General features: G+C 37.2%; 2 protein-coding genes across 8 annotated transcripts in view; both read left to right on the top strand.

Moving 5' to 3' along the window:
- LOC131159270 (alanine--tRNA ligase) overlaps window positions 1-19,332 on the top strand; it is a 56,457-nt gene extending 37,125 nt beyond the window's left edge. Inside the window, exons 14-26 of one of the 7 annotated variants that reach the window (XR_009137770.1) lie at window positions 6,357-6,500; window positions 6,613-6,684; window positions 6,802-6,877; window positions 6,956-7,098; window positions 7,188-7,296; window positions 7,385-7,572; window positions 10,640-10,729; window positions 10,881-11,063; window positions 11,167-11,346; window positions 11,893-11,992; window positions 12,254-12,393; window positions 12,709-12,852; window positions 18,989-19,332. Coding sequence is in view for 2 of the 7 variants with exons in the window: in XM_058114016.1 (XP_057969999.1) it covers window positions 6,357-6,500; window positions 6,613-6,684; window positions 6,802-6,877; window positions 6,956-7,098; window positions 7,188-7,296; window positions 7,385-7,572; window positions 10,640-10,729; window positions 10,881-11,063; window positions 11,167-11,346; window positions 11,893-11,964 (1,257 nt within the window). In the remaining 5 variants the exon portion in view is untranslated. Of the gene's footprint in view, window positions 1-6,356; window positions 6,501-6,612; window positions 6,685-6,801; window positions 6,878-6,955; window positions 7,099-7,187; window positions 7,297-7,384; window positions 7,573-10,639; window positions 10,730-10,880; window positions 11,064-11,166; window positions 11,347-11,892; window positions 12,394-12,708; window positions 13,147-18,988 lie in introns of those variants that run through there. The other 6 variants (XR_009137772.1, XR_009137769.1, XR_009137771.1 and 3 more) reach the window with 6 other exon arrangements.
- LOC131159271 (cytochrome P450 89A2-like) lies at window positions 13,109-15,454 on the top strand. The gene has a single exon (XM_058114017.1). The coding sequence runs from the start codon at window positions 13,656-13,658 to the stop codon at window positions 15,240-15,242; it is 1,587 nt and encodes a 528-aa protein (XP_057970000.1). The 5' UTR covers window positions 13,109-13,655; the 3' UTR covers window positions 15,243-15,454.

Below are 19,332 nucleotides of genomic sequence, written 5' to 3'. Positions count from 1 at the left end.
GTTTGCATAAATTTGACTGAAATTTTGAGATTTCGGTCACTTTCGAAAATTTATTCTATTCTTCCGAAAGTTTCTGGAAATCATGGGAAAAAAAAATTGGAGGGGGGGGGGGGGATTTCAGTGCTGTTCTCTGACTTTATTTTGTTTTTCCCACGTGATTTGTTGACTCTTTTTGTGCAAGTTGTGCAACCCGTGAGTATACAGTGGAAAAAAGAGATCTTGCAAAGATGCTCTGTGGATTCATGCCAACAATTCCACAAATTTGTCAAAGGCTTAAGGCCCTACGGGCTACCAGTGAAAATATCTACACAAATTTTTTCTATAAATTAGCTTCATGCTTGCATACCTCAAGGACCTTGAGAAAAGCCTTCTTCTTCTTCTTCCATCTTCAAACTTTAAAAAAAAAAAGACCATAGATTCCAGCTGCCTCCTGCCTCCATCTTTGAACTCCGAAAAGCCCTAGCCTTTGGATCTCCTTCAGTGCTCTGACCTTTCAACCCCCTGCCTCTAGCCTTCGGCTTCACCCTGCACCTCCATCATCGTTGCAGACTTGCAGCCAGCAGCAACAACTCCCGTCGCTGCAATCTTCCTCTTGGCTGAGGCTTTCGCAGAGCTGTGAAAAAGATACGAACAGTCGAGAGACTCAATACTCAAGTCCACCTCCACGAGCAGCAGCACGAAAAAAGGAAGGGCTGAAACTGAAAGACTGAAAGGCAAATTGCTGGTTTAAGTTTTAAATTTCATGTTTTAACATTTAACTTATATTTTTGTTTTATTTACTCAAAATCTCCCTTTTCCCTAATTTATTGACGAGATTGCCCTCCCTTAGATGCATATTCCCCATTAACCTCTCCCATTTACCCCCTTAATCCTACATTCCTAGTAAATATAGTAAATAGTAAGCAAAGTAACTGAATAAAATTAGAATAATTTACTAATTATTATCTCATTATAGTATAAATTAATAAATTATTTCATTTATTTTAATGTTTTAATTTCCACAATTTATTACTTAATAGTAATTTTGTAAAAATTATCATTAATTTTGTAATTTTAATTTAATAATTTAATATTTTTTTTGTAGTTATTAATTTATATTTATGTAGCATCTAAATATTTTTCTTTTAAGTTTGTAGAGTAACATTCAAATGATTTAAAAAAATAATAATTTTAGAGTAATTTAACACCTAATCATTATAGCCTAGTAATTAAATAAATTTAATTAATTTACTACTTATTAGCTTAACATAGTTTAAATTATTTCATTTATTTGACTAATTTAATTTTCATAATTTATTAGTAATTTTGTACATTATCATTAAATTTCGTAAATTTAATTTAATATTTTAATGTTTGTCTTATTTATTAATTTTATATTGATAACAAAACATCTTAAATAATTTCCTTTTAAAATTGTTGACAAATTTAACACCTAATTTTTGATTCATTGTAACCTTGTAGGAAAGTAAAATTATTTGCAAAAATGTTTGAAGGAAGAAAACAAGATCTAGCATGGGAACATGGGTACCCTATACCCAATGTAAAGAAGGGATTTATTTGCAAATACTGCAGAATACAAATGAAAAGTGGTGATGCAACAAGATTAAAAATGTACTTAGCAAATTATGACCCACATCATAATATAAAATTTTGCGACAAAGTACCTCTAGAAGTTAAGCAGGAAATGAAAATTGTTTTAGAAAGAAAAACAACAGCTAAGGCAAATAAAGTAGAAAGAATGGAAGAAATAAAAAATAAATTGCGTGGGAACTTGATGCAACCACAACAAATTGATGAAGAGGATGATGCTGATGATATTGCATACCCGCTTGAAATTTCCCCCTATGAATGGTCTGCATACCGTCAACATTCTATGCTTCAAAACAGATAGAATGGGAAAGTGACCAATCTCGTAGGTTTGCAGGTAGCCAACAAGGAGGCAGTTCTGGGGCTGGTAGTAGTGGAGGGCGACCTCCGATGAGGCGATCATAAAGTGTGAGAGAGCCAGAAAAAGAGCCATATATTTCAAAGCCTTCTCAATATTACAAGTCAGATGTAGTAAAACAAAAAAGCTTGCAAAATTTATTCAAAGGAGGTAAAATAAAAGAAGAAATGAATAGGTTGATTTCAAAGTTTTTATTATATGATAATGTTCCACTTGAGAAGGCAAAATCACCTCATTTTAAAAACATGGTATGTGGTTGCCAAGCAGCTAGAACGGAAGTTGATCCACCAACATCTTATGAAATTAGAATAAAATACCTTGATTTAGAGGCAAAAGAAATGGAAGGTCACGTAGACGAAGTGAAGAAAAAGTGGGCCAAGTATGGCTGCATTGTAATGCTTGATGGATGGATAGACCCTACGAAATTATCCATCATAAATTTCATGGTTTACTTGAAAGGAAGCACAATTTTTTCTAAAGTCAGTAGATGCTTCCGACAAAATGAAAGATCATGAATACATATATTCCCTATTAAAACATGTTGTACAAGTGGTAGGAAAACAACATGTTGTCCAGGTGGTGACCGATAATGGAAGCGCTTACAAGAAAGCCGGTCTAAAATTATTGAAAAAATTCAACTTGTATTAGACTCCTTGCGCTGCCCATTGTATTGATCTCATTTTTTAGGAGATCGGGAAAAGAGAGGCAATAAACACAATGATCTTGTAGGGGAGATAAATCACTAATTTTATATATAATCATAGATGGTTGCTTGCTAGAATGAGGGAGCACTGTCAAGGGGATATTGTGCGTGCAGAAGTCACACGATTTGCTACAAACTACATTGTCCTTGATGGCCTACAAAAAAATAGAGTAGGTTTAAAATCTCTATTCACATATGATGAATGGGCTAAGCATGCTCTTAGCCGAACAAAATTTGGTAGAGAAATTGAAAGCATTGTTCTTAACCATCAATTTTGGGATAGAGTGACGAAAGTTCGTAGCATTTATGAGCCTATATATCGAGTATTGTGTACAGTCGATAGTGAAGTGTGGCCAATATTTGAACTTGTGTTTGAAGCGATAAGGGTGATGAAAGAGGCCATTGAAGTAGGTGCCAGAAGTGCAAGATGGGTTCTCAAAGTAATCAATGACCGGTGGGAAAGAACCCTTGAACATCCTTTCATGCAGTAGGTATAAAATATTTATAAATTTCAAGAAATTTATATATCAAATTACTTATTACATATTTATATTTTACTTTAATTGATTGACAACTTATTTTTTAAATCCAAAATGTCAATACAAAGAAGGTGTTGGGGAAGATCCTTATTTTCTTGATGCAGTTCATAAAGTTTTCAAGATCCTCAAGTCACATTCCTCTGGCCTGAATCAAATTAGAAATGAGGTATATTTTTAAAATAAAAATTAAATAAAATAAGTCTTAATGCATGTTTAATTATTCAATAACAATTTTTTTTAGATTATTCTATTTAGAGATGTTAAAAGAAGCTTCGGAGAAGCAGCTGCTAAAGCAGCTAGGGCAACCATGACACCTGGTAAGTATTTATATATACAAAGTGCAATACAAAGTTACAAACTTCAAGTACAATTTACTAAGTACTAACTTATGTTCTTAAAATATCTTGCATAACTGATTGGTGGATGATGTATGGATCAAGTGCTCCAATCCTAAGGAAGTTAGCATTGCGCATTTTGTAGCAAACTGCATCTTCATCAGCTTGTGAACGAAATTGGAGCACATTTGCTCTCATTCACATAAAGCAAAGAAATTGACTAGTCTACGTTAGACTTCAGCAGCTTGTTTTTTGTTATTACAACATGAAGCTTCGAATAAGAGATATGGAGGCCGAAATGGACAAAGTGGCTGAACAAGATCCTCCGGACCTTCTTGACATATTAGTTGAATTGGGTGATGAGGATGAATATCCACTTTTCCAGTGGATTAGACCATCCCATCTTGATGAATGAGACGGAAGTCCCCACTCACAAATGGCGAAGCATGCACAAGATGAATTTGACATTGATGTTACTCAGGTGATGGTAGAAGAAGTAATATCTAGTAGTGATGATTCACTAATGAATCTTAGGTCTAGATATGGAACTTCATCCACTATGCCCTTTGGTGGTGGTGATGATAATGACGGCAATGCTAGTGGTGGCGGATCTAACCCCGGCCGTAGCAATGGACAAGGTGGTGATGGTGGGGACTATGGAGGAAATGAGGGATGACAAGATTATAAACTAGGAGTGAAATATACACGCTCTCCCCAACTAGAAGATGAGGGTCCACAAAGATAAAGGCGCCCAGTTGATAGGTAGTACAGTCGTAGAAAGGGAAAGGGGAGGATGCATCAAATAGAAGAGGATACCTTTTCCCTTAGCTTGGAATCAATGAGTATAGGAACAGGTTATGACTCTAATAGTTATAGTGGTTATGAATCTGCACAGAACAATTCCTCACAATCTACATATGGTCAACCGTTTCCATATGCTTATGAGCAGGCATGACAATATGGAAATTGGCAACCACATGCCTCTGGGTATGGACAAACAGACCAAGAATATGGGTATGATCAGTATGCAAATGCAAAACAATCCTATGGACAGACACAACAAGTAGAACCTGTAAGAAGACATCCTAGTACAAGATCTTCTGGCCGAGTAGAAACTGCCATGAACCAGATGACTATGGAGGAGTATGAGCAACCAGTGTTTTAAAAGGCGTTCTTGAGGCGCGCCTCTTGATGTGTTTTGGGCCTAAAATGCCCTAAGGCGTTAATGGAAATGCATAATTCCTAAAAGACGTACACCTCAAGGGAGAAGGCGTACGCCTCAGGTGTAAAATCTCGCCTTTTTACGCCTCAATGCCAAGGTTCCTCCCTCTCTCCCATGAGGGTTCCTCTGTTATGCTCCCTCGACGAAGCCTACAGCGAGCCTTCTCCTCGACGATAGCCTTTGCTCTCTCACCGACGATTCCTCCAACACCTCCTCTCTCTTCGAAGACTCGATGGCTGCTTCCAACGATTCCTCCAAGCTTCTCGTCTTTCTTCGACGAGTCGACGTTCCCTTCCAAACTCTAATCGGCCTACGACGACTCCTTCTGACATATTTTTTCCCATTGACAAACCCTTCGGAGCTGTCGTCTCTCTGCAGGGACCCTCTGCAGTCTCTTGCCTCTCTTCGCGACCCCATCACCCTCTCGTACTCTCTGCCACTATGTTGGCTGCAGCTGGCTTTTAGAAATTAGAATCTTGACACATTTTTAATTTGGCTTTTTCTTATGGCTCATGCTTATTATTTTAATATATATTGTTTGTGTTTGTTAGTTAAAAGTTAAAACTTAAAATTGGCCTATATGATATTTAAAAATTATTTTTAAAATATTTTTCTCTATTATTTTAAAAATTTTCAATTTTTTTATTATATATAAATTGATTTGATTTATTAGTAATTTTAAAAAATATAGTCCCAAAATGCTTACACCTCAATGCCTCACCTTGCAGAGGGTAAAATGCCTCGCCTTACACCTTCACCTTTTAAAACACTGTGAACAATACATGTACACCTATACTCAATATTTTGGAAATTATATGACATGGAGTGATTATTGTAAACAATATATGTCATCTCGAAATCCCAATGATAGGATTTCGCCATATGTAGTTTAATATCCTACACACTAAAAACTTGTATATGCATTTTTTAATGTATTTTGATACCATATTAATCATCTATTTTAATATTTTTGAAAATTTTATTGTTAATTTTCATGATTTACTATAAATGTCTGTAATTTCTTTAAATCGAAATCAAAATTTCCATCGAAATTTCCGTAAATTGAGACCGTCGAAATTTCCATCGAAATCAAAATTTAAGTCCTTGCTAACATCTAGGCGGCCACCATGGTGCTAATTGCTTTACAATGATTTATAGTGGTCATACATGTGTACCATGTTAACAACTATAGAATTCATAATTCACAATGATTAGTGTCACATATAAAAAGCAGTGGTTCAAGTACAGATTTTTTAACCTTTTTTCACGGAATTTTTTCGACTCAACTTTCTCAACTTTTTCTTCAAAATCATTGTTGATTTTTTTTTTTTAACGGAATGTATTGTATAAAAAATGATCCTTTCTTGGCGATCTTATTGATTTCTCCCTCACGCCGTTCTGAATAAATTGATAGATTTTTTCTGTCTTTGTTATAGGGAAATGGTGAAAATTGGAGGCTTAATTATTTTCTGAGTCCTAGCAAGCAACTGCATCTTTTCCGATTTCTTGTTTTGCTTTTTTGCTGCATTATCTTGTGCTTCTTTGCAATTTTTATGAACTTATTTCTGTTGAGATTATTTGCCTTGACAAACCAGTGATTATTTGGTTGTAGATATTTGATACCGGATTGCTTGAGGGCCCATGCGGATCTTTTCAAGTTTACAATGTTCAAATTTATGGTGGATACGCTCTTCATATTGGCTCATTTAGTGGAGAGACTGGTAGATTCTCCACGGGCAATAAAGTAATTTGTAAGGTAAATTGGTATTTTATAATCTGTTTTTAACTGTTCTTTTTACATATTTATTTGTTCAATTCTTTTTGTTTTCAGTTATTCCTATTCTGAAAGCTCTTTCTGGATTGTGCAGGTTGACTATGACAGGCGTAAGCTCATTGCCCCTAACCATACCTGCACACACATGTTGAACTTTGCTCTAAGGGTATGCCCAATGATCTTTGTTTATGATCCCTCTCACTTTTTTTGTGTTTTTTTTCTTGGAAAGAAAAAATTGTATTTGGTAGCTAACTGTGTTATAGCTGCTTTAACATTGATGCAGGAAGTGCTTGGCAATCATGTTGACCAGAAGGGGTCCATTGTCCTTCCTGAGAAATTACGATTTGATTTTTCCCATGGCAAGTTTTTATTTCTTAGCATTTCTTTGCAAGAGATTATTTCTTAAGTCATTTCCTAGTGTTCTGATATTTGAACAGGCAAGCCTGTGCATCCTGATCAGTTGAGAAAAATAGAGTCAATTGTGAATGAGCAAATCAAAGATGAGTTGGATGTATTTTCAAAGGAGGTATCCCTTGCCGATGCCAAGAGTATTAATGGCTTGCGAGCTGTGTTTGGAGAAGTATAACTGCTTAAATTCAATCATTATTTCATTTTTTGGTTTTACAATGAGAGACCAATGTTCTAAATATCCTTTTGTTTTTTATATAGATATATCCTGATCCAGTTAGGGTTGTGGCAATTGGTCAAAAAGTGGAGGATCTCCTGGCTGAACCTGAAAAAGAAGAATGGTTATCATTTTCAGCAGAACTTTGTGGAGGTTAATGCAGTGTTCTCATATCTCTCAAGTGTCTTCTTAAAGCCTTGCCATCAAATTTTTTTTGAAATTAATTTGTTGATATGAACAGGGACTCATATAGCAAATACTCGGGAGGCTAAATCATTTGCTCTCTTATCTGAGGAGGGCATTGCCAAGGGGGTCAGAAGAATAACTGCCGTTACAACTGATTGTGCTTTTAAGGCAATGGAATTAGCATGCTCATTTGACAGTGAAGTAAATGATGCCTCCAAGATGGAAGGAAGCTTGTTGGAAAAGGTGGTTATTGTTTTTAATACTATTATCAAAAAATAATAACAAAAGAACACACATGCGCATACACAACCACTATGTTTCTTGAAAATTTTTAAAAAACAGAAGAATTGCATTATATTTCCTTGGAGTTATGGAAATTATAATCCTCTGCTGCACAGGATTCTCATGCTGTTATTATATGACAAACTGCACGCCTTTTTGCCAGTCTTTTGTTTCCACTGATTTCTATACTTCACTTATTTTCCCCAGGGAGGGGGGCAGGTGTTTGGGCTTGGTTTCTGTGGGCTGCGATGAGGCTACTGAGCTGCCTTTGACCCCTTTTGGCTTATTTCAAATTGTGCTCTGAACTTGCTTTAACTACTACTAATTGCTTCCCTTCATTATTCTTTGGAAGATGGACTTCTACTTGTGCATAGTTGGGATCATGTGCCAAATATGGTTGTTTAGCATATCATCTGATGGTACCTATCAAATCCATGCTTTGGGTGTGCACTTGTGCACCTGAGGACACCTGGGTTCACTGCAAGATGCCCCTAAAGGCCTTGAGGCTTAGTCTAAAATACCAAACTTCAAAAAGGCCAACACTACAAACACTGAGGAGGCTCAAGTGTTCGTGTACTAGGTGTTTATTTTGTGCCTTTTAAATTGAGGCTTACTCATTTTGGATGCATGAATCTAAGATTTGGCTATAAAATTCTAACCAGATGTTTATATGAAAGGGAATGTCCTGATATGACGATCTCTGAAATTCTTTGAACCTCAACCCTTCAAAACTAGGAGACACTAACACTTCTGAAAGGCTGTAGTGTCGGTATGCTGCACATGCCAGATACCGATACCTGCCTGACACATGTTGGAAATTAATTATTTCATTTTTATTTTTGGACACGGATGAGACACTTCTTGATACTTCCCAACATTGCAAGCACACGTCCTGGGACAGTTCTTGCAGAACACTGCATTTTGTTACCCCCCTTAATTCTGTTAGCAGAATCCCCAAAAGAGAGAATGTAGAAGCCAACAAACTGACTCGCAAGGTTCTTTGACATTGTTGTGGTTCGACTTTGGAGCCCTAGTGCCACTGCGTCAGCCTTGCATAGCATCGGAAGACCTAACAGCCTCCAGAATTGCCCCGTTCTCTAAAGCCACTAATTTTTTCAATTCTTTGTTAACCTTTTTTTTTTTTCCCTTTTTTCCTTCATGAGCCATGCCCTTTGCCCTCCATTAGCCATTTCCTTAGGTCGATGATAGTATAACTATAGTGCATAAATCATGCAATTGATAATTGTATATTGTTAAAGGCTTTATATACATTGTTGGCCCGTAACCTAACAATTTAAGATTTTAGGTAAAGTGGTAAAAAACATGGCATCAGAGCTGGTTATCAGGAGGTCCTGTGTTCAATTCTTGTTGCCCACATTTATTGTGTGGTGTTTAAAAATTATTGTACTCCCCTTGTAATGGGTGTTATTTATCTTTTGTTATCTCTCCACATGCTGTTGGACTACACATGTGGGGGAGTGCTAATGGCTTGATGTATACATTGTTGGCCCACAACCTAACAACTTAAGCTTTTAGGTAAAGTGACAATCTAACTTGTATGAATGATGCTTATATTTCATTTTAAATTAAAATTACCTAGTATTTTTCAACTAAAAGGAAAAAAATGCCTAAATACATTTTATATTAATTAATCAATGTATCACTGTCATGTCATATCCTCATTTTTTTTCAAAATTATTGTGTTGCCATGTTGATATCATGTTGTATCCGTCCCTTATGTTGGTATCAACACTTCCTGGTTCCTAATTAATTGAGCTGCATCTTAGATCATGAAAACAATTTGAGCATTGTGATGTTACAACCATCCCTTGGCATGATTCACTTAAATGAACTCAAGTAAGTATTTTTGAATGGATTACAAGTAGAGGACAAATGGTATATGATCTTTTTAATTATATTTGTAAATTTATTTTTTAAAAAATATATGTAATTTTTATTGAAATATTTTTATCTAAAAAATAAAATTCTCAAAGGGCTTATGCTTGAACACCTTGAGGCTTATTCCTTGCCTCATAAGGGTTAAACTGCCTTTCCTTGTGCCTTCACCTTTTAAAATATTGATGCTCGTTATTTCATACTGTTCCCAACCTCTTTTTTGTGTCAACCAATCATGATATATTTTATGTTTGGTAGCTAATTGTGACGATGAGATTTGGGATGTGAACAAAAAATTTGGATGTGTAAGACTGTAAATTGATCTGTATTTGGTACTTACAAATGCTGGCTTAAGGGGGAGATGAGAAGAAATGAGAGTTTAGCTCTTAGCCATCTGTCTCTGTGTACAGGGACCCAGAAAGAAAGATTCACATGATTTTATTTTGTTGTGTTTTATGTAGATGTTTATTGCCAAGATGAGAATGCTTAGATGGATGAGTGGTATAACATTGAAAGATAAATTAAGGAATGAACATATTCGTGGTAAGTTAAGTGTAGTTCCTATAGAAAATAAGATAAGGGAGAGACGAGTCAGATGGTATGGACACTTGTAACGTAGGCTAAATAGTGCACCTGTGAGGAAGAGTGACTTAGTTACTATGGGGAGCAGTAGAAGGGGTAGGGGTAGACCTAAAATAACTTGGGAAGAGATAGTGAGTAAGGATTTAATATCCTTGAATTTATCAAAAGAAATGATCCATGATCGCATAAATTGGCGGAAAAAGATTCATTTAGCTGATCCCACTTAGTGGGACTAAGGCTTGGTTTTGTTGTTGTTGTTGTTGTTTATGTAGATGTTTTAATCATGAGTCCATATTTTTTACCTCTATCAGACTTAATTTCTAGTATTTGCCTTGGATTACACATTCCAGGCACTTGGATAAAATAAACAGAACTTTCTATGATCTACATTTCTTGGATATTTCTATGATCTAAATTTCTTGGATGGACTCACTCTCTAGGAGATGGGCATTCATTGGATTTAAAGTTTTCTAGATTGCGGTTAAAATTTAAAAAGTAGTATTTTGCTCTCTCTGGTGTATCCAGTCAGCTGAATATGTTCTTTTTCCAGAAAGTAGCTTCTTTAAGAAGTCGTGTGGACTCTGCGCCTATTCCAGCAGCCAGGAAAGCTGATCTTAGGGCTAAGATTGCCGTCCTTCAGGTAGCGCAGCTGGGATGAACAGTCAACTATTTATATTTTGTACACTTTAATGGTTTATTATATTCTCAATTCTTGTCAACCAGTATGCCTGCTGCGTGAAAATTGTTTACATGGAATGCAGTAGAGTAAAACAAGTTGATTTATTTTTCAGGATCAAGTCAGGAAGGCACAAAAAAGGCTTGCAGAAGAAAATATACAGAAAGCTGTCAAAGTTGCAACTGAAACGGCAGAAGTTGCTGCTTCAGATGGACAGATCTTCTGCATATCCCGTGTTGATGTTGGTTTGGATACCACTGCAGTTCGTGAAGCCGTTCTGAAAGTAATAGAGCATAAGGTTGCTAATAGCTTCCTGAGTTCCCTTAATTTTATTCATGGCTGCACAATATCATTTGCTTCCTTACAAAAAGTTATGCTGACTCTATGCTGTGGTTGGACAGGGGCTGTCAGTCATGGTTTTTAGTAAAGATGAGACCACAAACAAGGCTGTGGTCTATGCTGGAGTTCCAGATAAAGGAGGTAAGTGCAAGCAGTTAGAGGTTTCAGAGTGGTTGACGGCTGCTTTGGGACCTCTGAAAGGCCGGTGTGGTAAAGGAAAAGGCGGTCTTGCTCAAGGCCAGGTCAGTAGTTTAGTTTTTGGTGGTTTTTATAACTTGTGTATTATTCTATCTTTATGTGGAGATATTGGGAAACATATAAAAATATGTTTTCCAGATTTCCTATACAAATGGTGGAAGACATTGTGGCAGTTTTGTAATTCTTTAGAAAACTGAAGATAGAAAATAGAGATTAAGATTGTTTACAGGCGTTTAATATTTCTCATGGGAGATATCTTTAAATTCAAGAGTACTCCAATTGCCTGTGGCATAAGTTTATTTGTTTAGCAAGTAGCTTCCAGATATATTTCAGGGCCCAACAGTAGTTGGGTCTCATCTAGTTTAATATTTACACCAATAGATGTATTTTGGAAAAATAATAAAAATCAGTAAATCTAGTATGCATCCTTTAATGCATCAACGCCCCCCACTCCCCTCCCCCCCCCTTTTTTTTTTTTTTAAAACTTGCGATTTCTCGAAATAGTGTATGAAAGCCTTCAAATTGTGCCCTTTTCCTGAATTTGGTTGTCATTTCATTGTTTTTCTTCTGAGGATGATATTCGATTTCAGGGGACAGATGCATCACACGTAGAGGAAGCTATGGACGTGGCAACAAAATTTGCAACAATGAAATTGAGATGAGGAGAGATGCCCGAGTCCATGGTTCCAGGTGTGATCTTCACGTTCATTTTCAACCAGTGTTCATTGATTTGGATGATTTAAGGATATTCAGGAAGGGGGGGCGGGGTGGGGGAGGAAATACTAAAAGTGGGAATTGATTCTTCTGTTACAGAATCAAATTAATTTTTGCCCCTTTAAAGTGACAAAAATATTCTTTATAAGTTAAATAGCAGAGTTTAATATTTGCTTGATTAACTTCGTTGTGAACAGTTTTCACTTGCTCTGTATGTTTAATTTGATTAAGAAAAAGTAGGGACAATGAAGCAGAGCCACGCCATTAAGCTGAGCATGTCTGTCAGAATCCATTACTTGGTGTGATTTCATTGGGAGGGGACAGGAGGGCTAAGCTGGTGCTTCCGGGACTACCTAATTTTTCCTCCTGCAGTCCAGGTAGTGCAGGGATGAGTGGCAGGGACAACTTGTTCTGGGCTTGAATTGTTTGCATTCCTGAAAAAATAATAGTAAATAAGGGTGTACTTGAATCAAGTCAAGTCAATGTAGTGGGATGTTTAAATTCAAATTCACTCAATGTAGTGGGATATCTAAATTAAATAAGGTTGTACTTGAATCAAGTCAAGTTAATGCAATGGGATATTTAAACTAAATAAGGTATACTTAAATCTAGTCTAGTCAATGGTCGCTGGGGTTTCCTTTTCCTCAACCAATTTTGTTGACTGACCTACATATCCTATTGGGATTTCTCAGGTTGAGCCAGCCCATCGCCTTTGCCCAAATCTACTGAAGATGCTCTAGACCTGCCCACTGCCCCTCTGGAACTATCCACCGCTTCCCCGCCAACCACCTTCTTTAGAGGAAAGGAAGAAATGAGAACGAATTCAATGCAGTGGGGTATTTTAATTCAAATCAACTCAATTTGGAAATTTTAAAGTACGATATTATTTAAATGGAAAATAACATTAAATTTGATAATGTTTATTTGGATAAAACCAAGTATATGTACATAATTACTAATATACCAAAAAAAATAAAACAATAGAATAACAAGAAATTTATTCAGCTTGATTAGAGTTGTGAGTTTGTATTCATTTGTAAAGATGCTGAGTGTAGCTGGAACTTGAATAAGATGGTCAGGTATCTCGACTCAACTTGGTACTTGAATTTGAGTAGTTTTCCAATTTGCTTGATTCGCTTGCACGGTAAAGATAACTATAAATTCTATGTTAAAAAAATGGAAATTAAAGAATAATCAGATTGGAAAGAACCGAGGAATTATGATCATTTAAACAATAAAAAACTGACAATTAACCATTGATGAATGTGCTGCGACTGTTTTAAGCATCATGATTCCTTCTGTTGTTGACGAGTAGAATCAATACAGTTTCTAGCATAACAATAGTTTTACTGAAATGCACGCTGCTTTAATTTGATTGTCTAAAATGTATAACTGGCATGCTGGGTTGCTCCAGCCTCCGAGGTTGACAGTTAACAGTGCGTACCCAGTATAACTCATGATAGAAGCTTTTGGGGTTGAGAAGAACCTGGACCACCTGGCAGATAGAACCCAATCCGCAGTTGGGGGCCTGTTAACATCCAAAAGGTTGATTACTCTCCTATGACTTTTCTCACCACCGCCTTTTTTTCCTTCCTCTTATCTGCAAGCGCCATAGTTCTTTGCTTGCCCGTAACAAAATATGGAGACCTGGTTCATCATCTTCCTCTCTCTCTGCATCTCTGCACTCATCAAATACTTCCTGAATTTTCTCTCTCCTTCCAAACCCAAACCCAACCTACCACCTGGTCCCCTTGCTCTTCCCATCATCAAAAACCTGCTATTGCTCCGCAGATCCTTCTCCGAGCTTGGACCCATCCTCCGAAAACTTCACGCCAAGCATGGCCCCCTCATCACCCTCCGTTTTGGCTCTCGCACTTCGATCTTTGCTGCCTCCCACTCCCTTGCACACGAAGCCTTAATCCTTAACGGTGCCATATTTGCTGACCGCCCCAGGGCTCTTCCCACCTCCAGAATCTTGAACGGGAACCAACGCAACATCAGCTCCGCTGCCTATGGCCCCACCTGGCGCTGCCTCCGCCGCAACCTCACCTCTGAAATCCTCCATCCTTCACGCATCAAGTCCTTCTCTCATGCCCGCAGTCGGGTCCTGCATAGCCTCACCACCCGCCTCAAATCCCAGTCTCAATCTGGACAACCCATCTGCGTTTTAGACCATTTCAGGCATGCCATGTTCTCTTTGCTTTCTTCCATGTGTTTTGGCGATGAGCTTGACGATGAGAAAATAGGAGAGATCCAGATGGTTCAACAGCGAGTTTTATTGGCTTTCACTGAATTCAGAGCACTCAATTTCTGGCCAAAGATGGGGAAGATCTTGTTTCCTAATCGTTGGAAGCGACTTATGCATCTGCGTAAGAGCAGGGAAGACATACTTGGCCCTTTGATAAGAACCCGGATGAAAGCTAGACATCAGAAACATAGCAAAAAGAACCCAAAAGATGATCAGAGAGAGGACATATTGTGTTATGTAGGCACTTTGATGGATCTAGAGCTGCCAGAGGAGAGGAGGAAGCTCGAGGAAGGAGAGATGGTGAGTCTGTGCTCGGAGTTTCTAACAGCCGGTGTTGACACCACATCAACGGCATTGCAGTGGATCATGGCCAACGTGGTGAAGTACCCACATATCCAAGAGAAGCTATTTGAGGAGATCAGTGGGGTTTTTGGAGAGAGTGGGGAGGGAGAAGAGGAGGTGAGGGAAGAAGATTTGCACAAGATGCCTTATCTGAAAGCTGTGATATTGGAAGGTTTGAGACGGCACCCTCCAACCCATTTTGTGCTGCCTCATGCTGTTACTGAAGATGTGGAATTGGGGGGCTACTTTGTGCCGAAGAAGGCTACTATAAACTTTATGGTTGCAGATATGGGACGGGACCCAGACGTGTGGGAAGATCCAATGGCGTTCAAGCCAGAGAGGTTTTTGTTGAATGGAGGAGATGATGGCGGGAATGGAGGGGAGCTGTTTGATGTAACAGGGAGTAGGGAGATTAAGATGATGCCGTTTGGTGCCGGGAGGAGGATGTGTCCTGGGTATGGCCTGGCCATGCTTCATTTGGAGTATTTTGTGGCCAATTTGGTGTGGCATTTTGAGTGGGAGGCTGTGGACGGGGGAGAGGTTGATTTGTCGGAGAAGCTGGAGTTCACTACTCTCATGAAGAATCCACTGGGAGCCCACTTAACTCCGAGGGCAAAACAGGGGTATTTATTATGAATTGTTGATAGCAGGGCAGCAGTAATAAGCAGCAGCAACAAAGAGTGCGGTAACCTGAGCAGTAGCAAAACAGTTAGCAACAACAGAATAATTTAGTTATAATTATAGTTTAGTTATTGAGTTGTTAAGATTTCTGTTATTATCTTCTTGTATATATATTCTCTCTTGTAAACTCTTATTGAATCGTAATGTAATGGAAATATTTTCACAAATCTTGATATGGTATTAGAGCAATTTTAGAGCATTTTTCTCAAGCCTCTCAAATGGCCGATGCTCCAATTGCATCATCTCTTTCTTCATCATCAACCATTGATGATTTTATGTCTTAGTAATTCAGATCATCCAAGTGCTGTGCTTGTTTCTCATGTTTTAACTGGAGACAACTATCATACATGGAGTCAATCAATGCTTAATTCTTTGAATGCAAAGAATAAAATTACTTTCATTGATGGATCTCTCCCTCAACCACCGACTTCTGATTCTCTTCACTATCCATGGAGCCGATGCAATAGCATGGTTGTTGCATGGCTTCTTAATTCAATTTCTAAAGAAATTGCAGCTAGTGTCATCTATGCAACCACAGCTCGTGCAATTTGGTTGGATCTTCGTGATCGTTTCTCTTGCAGAAGTGGTCTTCGAATTTTTCAACTCAAGAAAGCTATCTCAGATTTATCTCAAGGCCAATTTTTCATTACTCAATATTATACTCAATTGAAGGGTTATTGGGATGAATTTCAAAGCTATCGTCCTTTTCCCTTCTGTTCTTGTGTTCCTGCTTGTTCTTGTGGTGCCGTACAATATGTTATGGATTTTCAACATTATGATCATGTTTTACAATTTCTAATGGGATTAAATGAATCCTATAGTCACACACGGGGTTAAATTCTTTTACTTGATCCTCTTCCGCCAATCAACAAAGTATTTTCTCTCTTCAAGAATAGAGTCAATGACAGATTACAGTTCCATCTGCTCCTTTTTATTTAGTTGCAATGATTAGTTCTTCTATTCTAGCATCTTCCACACGTAGAAACACAAAGTCTTTTGTCAAGAAAGATCGTCTTGTCTGTTCACATTGTGGTATAACAGGTCATACTGTGGACAATGTTATCGGTTGCACGACTATCCTCCAGGATACAAATTTACTAAGTCTAAATTTACAGCACCAAGTTCAGCCAACAATGTTTCTACTGCAATTACATTTGATTCTCCATCATTGCCTTTTACTCAAGAGCAATATCAGGAATTGTTAGCCCTCATTCAGCCACCAGTTTCGTCAGCCTTAGCAGTCACTGGTACTTCTTTAATTCCAACACACATGACAAGTATTCTCTCTCATCATTCTTGTTCTCCTTTTTCATCCCAGTTACATGCTTTTGCTTCACTTACGGGTAACTCCCCTTCCACTTCATGGATCATTGATACTGGGGCTATAGACCACATGGTTAACTCGGTTACTTTCTTTTCTTCTATTATATCCATTGTTTCGAGTTTTGTTATGCTTCCTAATGGTATTCAAGCACCTGTTACTCATATTGGTAACATTGTGCTGTCTGATTCTTTAGTTTTAAAGAATGTTTTGTGTGTTCCTCTTTTTACATTCAATCTTATCTTTGCCAGTAAACTGATTTCAGATCTTTCTTGTTCTTTCATTTTTTTTTTCTTCTTTTTGTTTTATACATGACCTGCAGCAATGGAGGATGATTGGCTTGGGGAAACTGGTTAATGGTCTTTATCATTTGATGTCGCCTTCTATTTCAGCTCCAAAGTCTCTCACTGCTGCCCATTCTTCTTTTGATGTTTTGCATAAAAGACTTGGTCATCCATCTGATTCTAGACTGTTATTATTTCGTGATTTGTTTTCTTTTTCTTCTTTTAAGTCTACCAATAATTGTCCTTGTAATATTTGTCCCATGGCTAAGCAACATCGCTTGCCATTTCCTTCAAGCACTTCGGTGATTACTTTTAATTTTCAGCTTGTTCATGCCAATATTTGGGGGCCCTTTTTGTAATAACCCAGGAAATTAATCAGGGTCTCGTCAACGAACACAGGAGATTCATCGATGAGAATACATGAGGGTCTCGTCAACAAGGACACGTCTCGTCGACGAGAAGATACAAAGAGGTTATTTTCTGAATTTTGAATTTCGTCGACGAGTAGGCATTCGTCGACGAACTTCCTTCTTGTCACTTCATCGATGAAGGTCAATGTATAAATAGTCTAAACTCGAATTTTTAGGCAGAAAATCACGCACGAAACCCTCTCTCCCTCTCTCTCTCCTTCGTCCCCTTCCCCTTCTCTCTAAGTTTTCGGGTTGGATTCTTACTGGTTTGACGATCCGAAGCCACCACGACGATCCTGGTAAAGTTTTTTTCAAGTCTGCCGAAGCGGATCGTTGGTGGGGTTGGTTTAAATTTCATCCCAATATCAGGGTAAGACATTTTATACAATATTTGCCTTTACCATAGTTATAGGAAATGTAGTACATTGAGAAATACTGATATTTTGTTCTGGAAGATATTGTTTCCAAGGTGTTGAGCGGGGAATCCTGCGGGTATAGGGCCAGATACAGAAGGGATTTTCAGAAATTAGATAAGAGAAATATGCTATGTTAGGAGTTTTTAGAATGTATAACAGAAGATTATGTATGTATATTTTTAAGCATGTTAATTAGTTATTTTTTCAGAATATCATGAGTATTATTATTTCAGAGAAATTACTGATATGAAGCATGAGATTTTATTTACACAGTTGTGTGACTTGAGTTTATTATAGTTTAATATGTTGATTAAGAAATTTTATAGATATCTTGTTATACAAGTTTGTTAGTAGAAAGTAAGATTTACAACATTTTTTAGAATAACATGATTTCTAAACCATGACACTCAGACAGACAGATATTACAGACATAAATTATAGATAGTACAGACAGATATTATAGATATTTCAAAAAGAAATTATAGATAGTACAAACAAATATTATTGATATGTCAGAAAGAAATTACAGATATACCGACAGATATTACAGATATTTCAGATAGATATTTTAGATATTACAACTCAGATTTATAGTGTTATGGTTGTTTTGAAATCATGTTAAAACAGTAAGATAAATATATTTATATATATATATATATATAATATTACTCAGTATCAGATCCTTGAGGAAATTATAGACAGAGATATACAGCAGAGCATGGTACTATTGTTATTACAAATAAAGTGCAACCACATTACTCAGATAGTATGTAGATTCTTTCTAACCGAATTAGGAGAGATTGCAATCTCCCCAACGAGCTGGGTTAAGGTGGTCGATTAGACGATGTTAGATTTGGAGATTGCCCGGAGAGATTGCAGTGTGTTAGATTGGCGGATGTTACAAATATAGATTGACTTGCTTGGTAGGCCAATTAGAGTAAGTCCAGCCTACGGGCTGCACAACCCTATCATGAGGGGTTATATCATGATATATAGAATCCCATGGTATAACATAAGTTCTAATGTACAAATATATCACACAGCAGCAGTTATATTATCATATTAGCAGTATGTACAGATAGTAAACTCAGATACACAGTTATATTTTAAATTGCTTTACAAGTGTTTAGTTCAGTATATTAGCTTACTCATTTTACAGTATCAGTACTATTTCAGTATGTTAAATATGTAACTCATTCGCGACACACTAGTGATAACATATTTCCTTTTACTGAGCGTTGTCTCATCCCAGTGACTTACTATTTTTCAGGAGATCCAGTTAGGCGAGCAGATCAGGCTCGCGGGTAAAGGTTGTCTTGTGCTGCCCTTGCTGGAAGGGTAGGTGTATTTTTGGTGCCAGTGTTTTGGGGTAGATCTCAGGTTTTTGGATGTTGTCACTAGGTATTTTGTGTTGTAAATATACTTTAGAATATTATAGTTTTATGGTATTGTGTATTTGACAGTTTACAGCTTTTTGTATACCGTTGCTTAGGGGTGTTTGGCATACAAAGTTTTCCTCAGTGCTCCTTTGAACTTGAGATATTTTCAGTAGTATTTCAGACAGATGATATTTATGTTTTATATGTTATGGAAAAAAAATTGGTTTAAGCAGCA

Source organism: Malania oleifera, chromosome 7 (genome assembly GCF_029873635.1).
Source record: "Malania oleifera isolate guangnan ecotype guangnan chromosome 7, ASM2987363v1, whole genome shotgun sequence".
Classification (NCBI taxonomy): Eukaryota; Viridiplantae; Streptophyta; class Magnoliopsida; order Santalales; family Ximeniaceae; genus Malania; species Malania oleifera.
The sequence above is the reverse complement of the archived record's forward strand: the minus strand, read 5'-3'. Positions and strand labels throughout refer to the sequence as shown.

Coding starts and splice junctions, on each gene's coding strand:
- LOC131159271 (XM_058114017.1), top strand. CDS start 13,656: ATGGAGACCTGGTTCATCATCTTCCTCTCTCTCTGCATCTCTGCACTC.